The sequence below is a fragment of the Triticum dicoccoides genome, chromosome 7A (genome assembly GCF_002162155.2).
Source record: "Triticum dicoccoides isolate Atlit2015 ecotype Zavitan chromosome 7A, WEW_v2.0, whole genome shotgun sequence".
Lineage (NCBI taxonomy): Eukaryota > Viridiplantae > Streptophyta > Magnoliopsida > Poales > Poaceae > Triticum > Triticum dicoccoides.
In genome coordinates, this window is record NC_041392.1 from 561,549 (window position 1) to 574,369 (window position 12,821).

The following is a 12,821-nucleotide window of genomic DNA, read 5'->3' on the forward strand; positions in this document are numbered from 1 at the left end:
TTGGAGGGCCTTGCCTGTTTCGAACAAATTGAAGAAGAAGAAGAAAAACGACACGGAAAGTAAGTTTTGAAGCACACGGTCTATGATTCGACAAGGATAGCCAAATTTCGCACATATTTTTGGGGAAATTTTAGTTTAGTATCTAAAGTGACTAATGGTGTAGCAGCGATAGGTGCAGCCAAAGCTTGCGCTGGCTTGAGTATAATAATAATGTTACAACAATGAGTCTGCACTGCACTCCCAATGCCAATGCCAATGCCAAGCAGCAGCAGCAGCTATGTGTGTGTGGCAACTAACTCATGTTTTTTTTTTTTGAGGTGAACTAGGGATTTGGCAACTAACTCATGTGAGACAGAGTTGGCTTCTGTCCGGGCTTGTGGCCTGTTTCTCTAATGGTCTGGGCCGGGCCGAGATGGGGTGGCTGGGCTAGGAGGCATGGAGGCCCGGCCCGGGTAGCGACGCTCCATCCATCCTCTCTCTCTTTCTCCATCTTGTGGGCGGATGTGCTCCCCATCTCCATCTCCATCTCCATCTCCATTTCGAATTCTCCATCCATCCCCGTCTCTCTCTCCACCCCGCAACGGCTCTCTCTCTCTCTCTCTCTCTCTCTCTCTCTCTCTCTACAAGAAGAAGAAGCTGCAGCTGCTGTTGAGCGCCGCAGATCTGATTTCCATGGAGGTGGAGGCGGTTCCATCGGCGGCGCCGGCACTGCCCGGAGGGGACGGCGCCGTCCGGGTCGTCGCCAGGATCTGCCCCCCTTCTGCCGCATCCACGGCGACGACAGCGCCAGCTCCTGCCGCCGGGACATCCTTGTTCCAGGTCGCCGCCTCGCGTGGCCGCCGCCCCCGCGCCTCCGGGCCCGGCGCCGGCGCCGTCCTCTCCTTCACCGCCGACGCCGCCGCCGCCGCAGCTCCTCCAACCCCCTCCTCTTCCTCCCAAGGGTAATCCAAGGATTCCTTCTGCCATTAATTCCTTGCCGACTGAAACAAAGATGGATCCAAGAACTCAACTTTTTTCCCCTCCTCTCCTCGCGGGTGTTTGCAGGAGGGCCGCCGCCGGGCAGCGCAAGGAGGAGCACAGGCTCGACTGGTGCTACCTGCAGGAGGAGACCAACCACCACGTCTTCCTCCACGAGCTGCACCCCATCCTCGTCCACCACCTGCACAACCACACCCAGACCACCGCCGGCACCGCATGCGTCGTGGCCTGCGGCGCCGCCGCCGCCAAGGACCACCTCTTCAAGGTATAATTTCGAATTTCAGAGAAACACAGACAGACAGTATGGACGCATCTAAAATTTCGAATGTCTGAACATTGTTCCTGCTCTGCCTGTCTGTCTCAGGGGTCGCAGGAGCAGCCGGGCCTGGTCACCATCGCCATGGAGGAGATCCTCGACTTCGCGGCGTCCATCGGCGGCGCCGTCAGGGTCTCGTCCTACCAGGTGGTGCAGGACACCCACGTCTTTGATCTGCTGGAGCCCAAGGAGCAGGAGGTCCTGGTGCTGGAGGATGCCCAGGGCAAGACACACCTCAAGGGCCTCTGCAAGGTACTACTACTACTCTGCTCTCACAATGCAATGCAATGCAGCCTCTTTTTAAATTCTTGTTTCAAACAGAGAATAACAAAATACACTTAGAAGAAGAATTGCTTGGAATTCATACTCATACCAATTGTTTTTACATGCCAGCCAGTTTAACCACCTTAACAGTGTGGTGATTTTACTCTGTTAACATGTTTTTATTTATTTGTCTTCCTTTGCAGGTTCATGTCAAGTCCATTGAGGATTTCACGCGGCTGGGTTGTTTCGATGAGAACCAGGACAAGCAGCAGCCCACCAAAGCTTCTTCTTCTTCTACCCAGCAGCAACCCACTAAACCATTTTCTACCCAGCCGCAACCCGCTAAAGCTTCTTCCACCCAGCTACCGGCCAGAGGGCACCAAGGCCTCATCATACACATATCTAGCTCTGACCAGGACGGCAAAGAGCGTCCCGTGGCCAAGATCAACTTTCTCAGCCTCACAGGTTTGTGTTGTGATCTTCTCCTGCGTGCACCTCATCGAGCACTGGCTCGCTCACACTACTAGTATGTGGCATCTGCCTTATTATGTTTGCTTCTTGGTGTCAGACTATGTGGACCCCAAGCAGAAGACCGGCGGTGCAGCAGCCGCTCTGTCGAGCGGCAACAAGTCCATGTACACCCTGATGAATGTCGTGCAAGCGCTCAACAGCAACCAGAGCTTCGTTCCATACAGGCAGAGCAAAGTGACTCGTATTCTGCAAGACTCTCTGTGCAAGACGAGCGGGGCTGTGGTGATCGCCTGCTTGGTAAGCTATACTCCCCATCTTCATCTCGTGTGGAATCCGTATGTATGTTTATTGTTTTGTTTTGTTTATTGCAAGAGGCACGAAAGAAGATAAGTAGTGTTTGCATATTGTAAATCCGTATGTATGTCAGCCTAGTACTGGAATGCATGTTCTAGCTCTTTGTAAGCACTCCCAGAAGCTGACATGAATTGGATGAAGAGGTTACTTGAACTTTATTACTCCGTATTAGGTCGCAATACTTTTGTTCCTTAACTACCAAACTTGCATGTTCTTTTATGCTTACTAGCTTACCTACCTGTTGGAATTAATATTAATACGTATAACTCATAAATATTCAATTTCAAACTTCGTTTATCCCTTCATGGTTGATGCAGGAAGAAGTTTCCTGCCAAGATACGGTTTATACTCTCAGCTTGGCCGCTCGCTCGAGTCAAGTGGCCACTCAAGCGGCTAACGAACAATGCCGCAGGTCCACGAGTGTTACAAGTTTCAAAAGGGCAGATGTTAACTTGTCTGCAGTTGCTAAAAGCTCCTCAAGGCCGATTCTTTCTTCTACACACCAACCGAATCCCGTGGTAGAGAAGCAGCAGGATCGGCCCCAATGGAATATGAGCGCAGTAAAAGCAGCTCGAACTCCCATTGCGAATAAGAGGTACCCTTCTAACCTGTCCGAGAATGGATTTGACCCTGGCACTTGACTAACATTGTGATTACTAACTTTTGTTTTTGGTTTCTTACAAGGTCTCAACCAACCATGCATCCAGCGAAAAAATCTGAAAACTCGCTCCCTACTCCTATCAAAGTTACCCAAAAGGCTGCTACACCCACAATGAGCGGAAGGTACCGCACAATTCATTTCAGAAGGCTGCTAGAGGATTTGAGCTTTGCAATTGATTTATATTGTGTTGATAATGTTTGCTTTTAATTTTTCTTACAAGGTCTCAACCAAACATGCATTCAGCAAAAAACCTTGAGAGCTCGCTGTCTACTCCTATCAAAATGCCTCCAAAGGATGCTAAACCCACGATGAGTGGAAGGTACCACACCATTCATTGCATAAGGCTGGTGAACAATTTGAGCTTGGAATTTGACTAACATCGTGGTGACTGACTTTTGTTTTTGATTTCTTACAAGGTCTCAACCTGAAAGCGCGGTCTCTCCTCCAACCAAGATGAAGCAAAAGGATGCCAAACCCGCAATGAGTGGAAGGTACTACGCCGTTCATTAATAAATCCTGTGAAAGGCTGGTGATTGATTTGAGCTTGGTACCTGACTAAAATTGTGTATTTTTATTTATTCCGTAAAAGGTCTCAAGTAATGATGCGCTCAGCAAAGAAACTTGAAAGCTCGCTTTCTGCTTCTATCAAAACAAAGCAAAAGGATGCTAAACCTACTGCAACGAGTGGAAGGTACCACACCATTCATTAACTCCAGGAAATTTCTTGTCCAATTTTTCCTTCCATAAATAACTTGTGTCCTCTGTACATGTACAGTGCCTTATTATGCCCAAGCACCAATTCAGCAAAGGTAAGTAACTTATTGCAATGTTGCAAGCAGAGTAGTATGCAGGTGTTGAAGTTGCCATTCTAATGTTTCAAACTAATCAATTCCAATCTATGAAATTTGTAGGAAGAGGCAGCAGTCATTGCACCAGCAACAGTAACAGAAGTCGAGGTTAGTTACACGGATTGCACTTGTGCATGATTGTTTGGCTATCAGTTTCTTAATCTAAATTGTTTCCACTGCATCATTCTACAGGAGATACAATCATCACAAGGCATGGAAATCGATGCTCCATCAACAGATGAGGTACATTTGTTTCTTTTCAGTAGTATAGTGTCGCTAGGTACATTGGTTTCTTTCCGGTAGTATAGCGTCACTAGGTAGATGATAACCTTGTTAATAATGATTGCCATATGCCTGACACAATATGCAGGGATTTGACAAAACAGGCGATGCTTTAGATACTGTCCCATCTGAAGTACAGAAGGTGGTCTCGAGTGGTATGGCAATCGGTGCCCCATCTACAGATGAGGTACGTTGGTTCCTTTCTGGTAGTATAGTGTCACTAGGTAGATTGAGAACCGTGTTAGTAATGGTTGGCATATGTTGGACGCAATATTGCAGGGATTTGATAAAACAAGCGATGCTCTGGATACCGTATCATCTGAAATACAGAAGGTGGTCTCAAGTGGTATGGAGGAAGAGGTACATAGCCTGTGCAGAAGAAGTAGATCTGTTTTTTTTTGTTTGTTTGTTTGTTTTAGCAGTTCTGTCTATCATGAAAAAACATCATCTTCATCTCTTTATTCAGGACCATTCATCGTCAAGTCTGGATGCAGCGAGTTCGTGTACCATGGACTTGGGCGAAACCTGCTCTTCAAACATTCCTGGTATAAACACAACTCTTGGTATTATTTTCTTGGCGAATCTTTTGGTGTACACCTAGTTGACAGTCAATCGTCACTCCCAGATGCCTTTGTCGAGAAGACTCCAGTCAAAACTCACATGAACACTCCAAAGATCAGCGACAAGCTGAGAGAGATATCAAACTCACTGAAGCTTCTTAATGCTCGTCCATTGAGCGTAATGGCACAAAAGGTAGCCATGGAAAAGACACAAGAAGAGGGCATGGAGAAGACGCAAAAGGTGGCCATGGAAAAGACACAAGAAGTGGCCATGGAAACAACACAAGAAGAGGGCATGGAGATGACACAAGGAGTGGGCATGGAGAAGACAGAAGAAGTGGCCATTGAAAAGACACAAGGAGTGGCCATGGAAAAGACACAAGAAGAGGGCCTGGAGATGACAGAAGAAGTGGCCATTGAAACGAAACAAGAAGAGGGCATGGAGACGACACAAGAAGTGGCCATTGAAACGACACAAGAAGTTGCCACTGGAACGACACAAGAAGTTGCCACTGGAACGACACAGGAAGAGGGCATGGAGACGACACAAGGAGTTGCTGTTGAAGCAGCACAAGAAGTGGCCATTGAAACAACACAAGAAGTGGCTGTTGAAACAACACAAGTGGCCATTGAAACGGCAGAAGAAGTGGCTGTTGAAACAATACAAGAAGTGACTGTTGAGACGGCACAAGAAGTGGCCACTGAAACAACACAGGAAGTGGCTGTTGAGACGGCACAGGAAGTGGCTGTTGAAACAACACAAGAAGTGGCCACTGAAACAACACAGGAAGTGGCCACTGAAATGACACAGGAAGTGGCTGTTGAAACAACGCAAGTAGTGGTGGCTGTTAAAACAACACAGGAAGTGGCCACTGAAACGACACAAGAAGTGGGCATGGAATGTGTCCAGGGTGGGACCAACATAGATGCACCTGAACCAAAGACGCCTGCGATGCACCTCAAGGTCGAGCAACCAGCAGATCCAAAGACTCCTGCGATACACCTCAAGTTTGAGCAAGCAGCAGATTATCCGACTAGTTCATTCAAGACTCGTAGCACCGGGATAAAGGTTGGTAGTTCACACACACCTTGCTGACACATCCTTGTCATATCTCCTCTACATTATTGACCTTGTTGATGAACACTTCCTTTTTGTGTTACCACAGAAATCCATAGTCCAGGAGTGCTTGAGTTTTCTCAACAGCGCTAACAAGTGAGTACAATCCTAACTAATAACAAATCAGTCATTGGGAACTGTGTCTGCTTATCTAATGCATGTTTGTATGTCCATTGCAGGGAGCAATTGAAGAGCTTGAAGGTTTCGATCTTAGTGACTGTTACCCCTCAGTTTTGTTTTGTTTTGTTTCTTCACTAACCTGCTGTGAATTTGCAGGGCATCGGAGAGAAAAGAGCAAATTACATCATCGAGCTTCGTGAGCATTCACCGGAGCTGTTTAAAGGGGTAGGTGTTGTAGCTCGACATCAAATTGAAAGTTTAGGCAAAACCAGTAGCCAAGTTAATTATGACTTACGGTGTGCGTCGTCCTTGTTGCATGGTTTTGCAGATAGATGATCTGAGGGATGTCATTGGAATGAATAAGACGGAGGTACTGACCGAGTGAACCACACTTTTTACTTCATATACATGCAACATCAATATTGTTGTATTTGGTTGGTTTATGCTTACTAGTGTTTCATCACAAGAAATACCATTCCATCACTGTTGATATGATGTGACTCGCATCTATCTCTGTCATATAATTACTGTAGATATACTAACTAGATGTGTTTGGTTCCCTAGAATAGATATACTACATGCAAGGTGTTTAGCTGATGTGATGGGTTAGTGAAGAGAAGAGATGTGTGTTTTGTGCTGATTGGCAATAATAATATGATAGAGATGATAATAACAATGAGGTGTTGGTGTTGTTGTTGTTGTTGTGTTTGGGCAGATAAAAAAGATGATGGCGGGGATCATCAACAGCCCCTAATCTAATCCCCTTGATTGCTGATGATGGATGGATGCTAATTTCTTTGTGCACAGTGAAGGAGGGATTTATTGAGAGTAGTAGTGCAACGGTTGGTTGTTGGTTGTTGTTGGGACGGACACAAGAGAAGAGAAGAGAAGAGAAGAGAAGAGAAGAGAAGAGAAGAGAAGAGTGGCATTATGTTTTTGGTGGTTTGGTCTCTGCATCTGCATTTTGTGGTTCATGAATGAATGAATGAATGCAGTAAGTAGTGCAGTGCAGTCAGCAGGTGCTGGGTGTTGCAGTTAATTAGGAGTATATTTCTTGAGTGTGTGTGTGTGTGTGTGTGTGTGTGTGTGTGTGTATAATAATCTTCATTCTAGCTAGTTTCCTGTGTTGGTGTGGGAACTGCTTACATTTCAACTTGATGGAGCCTTTGCACTCGACTTGAGATTAGACTGCATGCAAACACAGATTCATCAATCAAATGGTAGAGTAGAGGGGAACTTGAATTGCCTCCCTCCCTCCCTTCACATGTACTCCCTCCGTCCCAAAATTCTTGTTTTAGAATTGTCTAGATACGGATGTACCTAATACTAACATGTGACTTGATACATCCGTGTTTAGACAAATCTAAGACAAGAATTTAATTTTGGGACGGACGTACCAAAATATAAGATGCTTTTGCTGTTAAAATTGAACTGGTAAAACGTCTTATATTTTGCTAGTACGGAGGATTGTCTCAGCCGTCCTGGGTCTTAGTTCGATCCACGGACCGCTAGCTGAACTTAACTGAAGCTTCCTCAGACTAGTTTTCTTGAGTTTGAGTGGCCGTCGTCTCTCTTCACAGTAAGCAACTGATCTCCAGAAAGGAATGTTCATTTTTGCTGCTCGAGCACTCAATTTTTTCTAGTGAAAATAAATATAATTAGGTATTCAGAGTCTTTTTTTGGGCTGTACGGGCCTGTTTCTTTTGTTTTATAGCTACAGCCCAGCTGTCTTCTGTGTGTTTTGGTTTTTTGTACGTGTTCATATTTTTTGGCAGACTCCTATTTGGCGCACTCAACCTGGTGCGTACCCACCCCCCCGCCTGAGCCCACTGCATACAGAAATTTTGAAATTTCGAATATTTTTAATTCATGATTTTTTTTTTCAAATTGGTCAACATTTTTTAAATTTGGGCTGAACATTTTTCGAATTTAAAATTTGTTTATCGAATTGGAAAAAGTGTTCACCATATTTTTGAAGTTGCGATTTTTTTTCTTAATTCATCAACTTTTTACAAATTGGCAAATACTTTTTGAAATGGCGTACATGGTTTTTGGAACTCATCAACAAGTTTTTTTGCATAAGCGAACAATTTTGTTTAATTCTTGAATAAATTTTGAAATTTAGAAACATTTTGTTTGTGAACAATTTTTGAATTCATCAATATTTTTTGAATCAGTGAACATTTTTTGAAAATTTACGAAATATAGTTTTCTAAATCCCAAGCATTTTCTTGAATATTTTCATAAATTCAAGGACATTTTTTGTATACACAAACTTTTACTTTTGAATCATGTGCATTTTTGAATCGATGAACATAAAAAAAATCAATTCATGAATACCAAGTGTGTGTGTGTGTGTGCGCGCGCGCGCGATATGTGAGGAGATGCATGCCCTATATATTTAGTCTTTTGTACATGTTGCGAACTTTTTTTTTTTGGAATTTGCTAAGTTGCACTCCCTATATATATGTGAGGAGATGCACTCCCAAAATGTTCACCATATTTTTGAAGTTGCCAACATTTCCTAAATTCATGAACTTTTTACAAGTTAGTGAATATTTTTTGAAACTGCGTACATGTTTTTTGGAACTCGTCAACAAGTTTATTTATTTTTGCATAGGCAAATATTTCTTGAAATTTGTGAAGAACTTTTGAAATTCATAAACATTTTTTATTGACGAACATTTTTGAATTCATCAATACTTTTGCTGTAGACACAACGTTTTACTTTTTAATCATGAACATTTTGTGAATCGGTGAACACTTTTTAAAAATAAAAAGTCATGAATATTTTAAAATTGACGTATATTTTTAAAGAGGCAGTGATATCAAACTCATTAAGGGGCGCTTGCTGGGAGAGCAAAGGGAGTGTCCACGTGGATCCAGGAGGTTGGGCAGGAAGCTGCATGTTGGTTGGGCCACATGGTGCGTGCTGATTGGGGAGAAAAAGGAGCAGTAGGTTGCATGTTGATTGGAGCACTTGTTGCATGTTGATTGGAGAGAAAAAAGGAGCACTAATTGGGACCTTTGATGCATGCACATACTTTGTACACACAACCTTTGTCATGCACATTCATGCTATTAGTGATCTTCACACTCTTATATTTGTTTACGGAGGGAGTAGAATATAATGTGTGCATACAAACATATATTAAAAATCTTATCTCAAAATTGCTGGTTGGCCACAGTGAGAAATCTTTTCTTAGATTATTTTTGCAAGATGGAGGCGAGACTTTTTCCCTTTTTATTTTTGAGAAATTTTTTCTAGCCTTTTTCTTTCCCTTTTTGAGATGAGTGTGATGCTGACATGATGCGAGAAAGTTTTTTAAAATTTTGAGAAAGGCGAGGTTTTTTTTTCTTTTTTTCTTTAAGATAGAGAAACGTGCACACAGTTCCTTCTCAAGCGGCCCGCAATGGCGGGCCCCAATCACTATGCTTATAGTATATGTAGTGCATCCCCATGTTAAACAAGATCATGCACTTGCCCTGGTTGCCTGCTCGGGCTGTGGTTGGACAAAGCGTGTGGGTTCGAATCCCCCATGCGTGTCTTTTTTCATTTTATTTCTCGGCCCACTGACATATGGGCCGCATATGGACGTGTCCTCCACTATAGAAATACGAGATACGTATGTGACGTGTAGAGCCAGGACTTGTATTTCAACCTCAGGGACCGTATTGACCATGTATTTTCATGTACCGGGACCGTATTGAAGCAATACGTAAGTTCCAGGACTGAGTTGGACGTCGCCAACGAGTATGAGGACTATAGATGCAATTATCTCCAACAACAATTGTTGTATATACATACATGGGTGAATGAGACAACAACCTGCAGACTGCTCCAAGCGATCTTATCTTTTCATGTCTAGTCACAGAAACCAACATCACACTTGGTTTCAGTACACACTCTCGAAAACTACACTTGTTGATCTGGGCTGCGCTAACTCAACTTAACTCAGCCGTGCTGTGCTTCACTTCTTCAAAGTAGCACATACCTTTCTTCACGTTGCATATAGCCCATGGGCCTCAGAAGCAGGGACGCTAAACACTGATACGATCGATTAGTACGCAGCCTCAAGGGCCTAGCAGCTGGATGGAGCGAATCCACGATGATGGCGAGAAGTTTGCTGTAATTTGCCAGTTTCCTTACGAAGCTAAGGCCCTGTTTGAATACTCTAACACAGTTAGAGTTAGAGTTATTTTCTAACCCACTCTAACCCAAATAAGCACCTCCCCATCGGGATAGTTGGGTTAGATGGAACTAACCCAGGGTTATTTGAGCCCCCAACTAACCCAAACTAGCTCTAACCCCATGATCCAAATAGGGCTTAAGCCGCAACGATCCTGATCCCGACCCCAGGCTCTCCAGGTCGCGAGACGAGTTGCTGGCGCTGGACGAACCGCCGCTAGGGTTCAGTACTCCGACGAACTCCGCTCCGCTATCTAGTTTTTTAGGCGCTGGACGCGCACGCCCGTTGCCGAGCGCTTCCGGACAGAGCTTCCGGACAAAGCGAGATGCAAATTCACATCGTGTTATCATTGAGATGAGAACTGACCGATCCAAGGTACTGCTGAAATTTGAGATGAGCTCTAGACCCATATAGCAATTTCTGAAAAATCTCTAAGGACCCATGTGGGTTATATGGCATTAGGTGTAGTGAAAAGTTTAGTCTCACCCCGAAAGTAGAAGAGGAGTTGGACCTCCTTATAAGGGTTTTTTTTCTACATGCTATTGGAGCTTGAGAAGAGAAGAGGCCCTCGCGCACTCCTCCTCCGCCGCCCGCCTCGCCACATCTCGACGCGGGATTGAGCCGAGCCGAGCTCACACCTACGTGCTTATTTTTGCCAGTCACTAACGGAGAGTTCTCTGACAGCTGGGCGACGATCTGAGACGTCGGATCATGGGCTGTCACGGACTTGGATGTGGGTCGAGCCCACGTCTCTCCACGCGGCTGCGCTTATATGCGGTGTATCCTAACCCTAGCCGCCACGGACAGATCACATCTGCTCCACGCGCATGCCCACCGTTGTTCCCTTGCTGCTGCTGCCACCGGTGACTCCATCCCTTCCGCCGCATACACGGTCGACGGGAGAGCAGGTCTCCGAAATCACGCCCTTCTGGTTCCTGTACGGGGTGAGGGGCGAATAGGTTTTTGGGCAGCGATTACGCGACTGCTCACTTCCGATCGTCTACTTCCTCTACGTCCGCGTCACCTTTATCATCATCATGTCCGCCGACGCCGAACGTGCCGCCGCCGAGAAAGCTGAAGCTGACAAGAAGGCCGCCGAGGACGTCGTTGCTGCCACCAAAGCCGCGGCCTCTGCATGGCCTACTGGAGGGTATAACTCGTTTTTCCCGCTCCTACTATTTTCTGTTTTAGCCATGCTAGCGTTATATGTAGATCTTTCTGCAATTAGCGTAGTATGTACTAGTTTGACTGAATATCAGTATGCGTTTATTTGTGTCAATGCCATGCTAGTGATTTACTCGTGGACTAATTTAATCGATAAATTGCCTATTTACTCAACAGGTACTCCTATATCATATCTTCAATTTATCACTTCCTATGCTAGCTCTATCAGCATATCTATCTATCTATCTATCTATCTATCTATCTATCTATCTATCTATCTATCTATCTATCTATAGATTCACGTTCGCTCGTCTGCTGCATTGTGTTGTGTGACGTGATTAGCTCCATCAGTTAATCGTGACGCATCTCGTAAGATTCACAAACATAGGTCTACAAGAGCCCCATAGTTCCTGCACTGGCCCTTACCCTGGCGCGCATAGCATGGAAGGCAGGCTGTCATACTATATTAGCGTTCTATGTGTATTGAGTAAGTAATTTATCTTCATATACATCATGCATTGTGCAAGTTTTGAGGCAAATTTTTAGCGCTTTGAGTTATCATGACGATTAAAAAGTATGTGTAGAGATTCCAGCAGTGACACACTATTTGTATTTATTTTTCTCCCTCTTAATATATAGGCAACTCAGTTGCCATTCCCTAAAAAAGTGTATTGAAAAATGTGGGTTCTATGTAATAAAAAACAAACCTTTGAATTCATATTGAGAAGAAGTTTTTGATGATAAATATTTTCAGTGACAAAAATTCATTGCGAAGGAGAGAGTATAGGAAGGGCCCTGAGATTAAAAAACTCAGTGCTAAAAATTCATTGCAATGGAGGGATATATGAAAGGGCCCTGAGTTTTAGGTTTGCCTCGGGCCCCCAAAATTTCAGGACCGGCCCTGCTTTCTTCATTGAATGTTAACTAGATGACTCGTTGCATCAATGGCGCAAAGCCTGAGAGGGAGCCAAGTATGGTGAGAATATTTAGACACCCAAGTCGAAAACCAAATGTGGCCAACACTCCCGCATCCTCTGCTTGGAAGCCGCCTTTTCTCACCGGAGCTAACATAGATACATGATTCTTCAAGAGCAAATTTCAGAGAAAATATAAAGTATGGAAAGCTTTAAGTTGTACTATTGAGACCATACCATGATATCTTCATTTAGTTTCTTTGGAAATCTAAAGGTCTAAGAGGATGGTACATGTGAGAAGCTGTGAATCCATAACAAAAACTAAACTAACTTCCAAACAAACATTTCAAGTTTGGAAGCCACAAAGATGCGGCCCAGATCTCTCATTGTAGGGCAGGTACATGTCCTTAATCCTGCATCCACAACCCATAATTTTTCAACACCTAAATCCATGAAATCCAAACAAAGGAAATCATGGCAAAAACATGCGTCGTGGCTTACGTCTCGGAGAAGGACTTCTTGGCATTCTTGTACAGGTTGGACACAGCAATCCTCGCTGCGGGCCCATCATTTCAGTCTTCT

General features: G+C 44.4%; 1 protein-coding gene across 1 annotated transcript; it reads left to right on the plus strand.

Annotated features, from left to right (window-relative positions):
• Positions 1 to 501: 501 nt before the first annotated feature.
• Positions 502 to 7,222, plus strand: LOC119329758 (kinesin-like protein KIN-10B). Its single transcript, XM_037602854.1, has 22 exons — positions 502 to 941; positions 1,045 to 1,243; positions 1,343 to 1,546; positions 1,762 to 2,023; positions 2,127 to 2,326; positions 2,701 to 2,978; positions 3,068 to 3,166; positions 3,265 to 3,363; positions 3,461 to 3,535; positions 3,634 to 3,735; positions 3,820 to 3,853; positions 3,956 to 4,000; positions 4,085 to 4,135; positions 4,263 to 4,361; positions 4,454 to 4,534; positions 4,641 to 4,719; positions 4,800 to 5,803; positions 5,901 to 5,947; positions 6,031 to 6,052; positions 6,128 to 6,196; positions 6,300 to 6,341; positions 6,687 to 7,222. Exons 1-22 carry the CDS (start codon positions 502 to 504, stop codon positions 6,723 to 6,725), a joined length of 3,570 nt encoding a protein of 1,189 aa, XP_037458751.1. The 3' UTR covers positions 6,726 to 7,222.
• Positions 7,223 to 12,821: the final 5,599 nt, after the last annotated feature.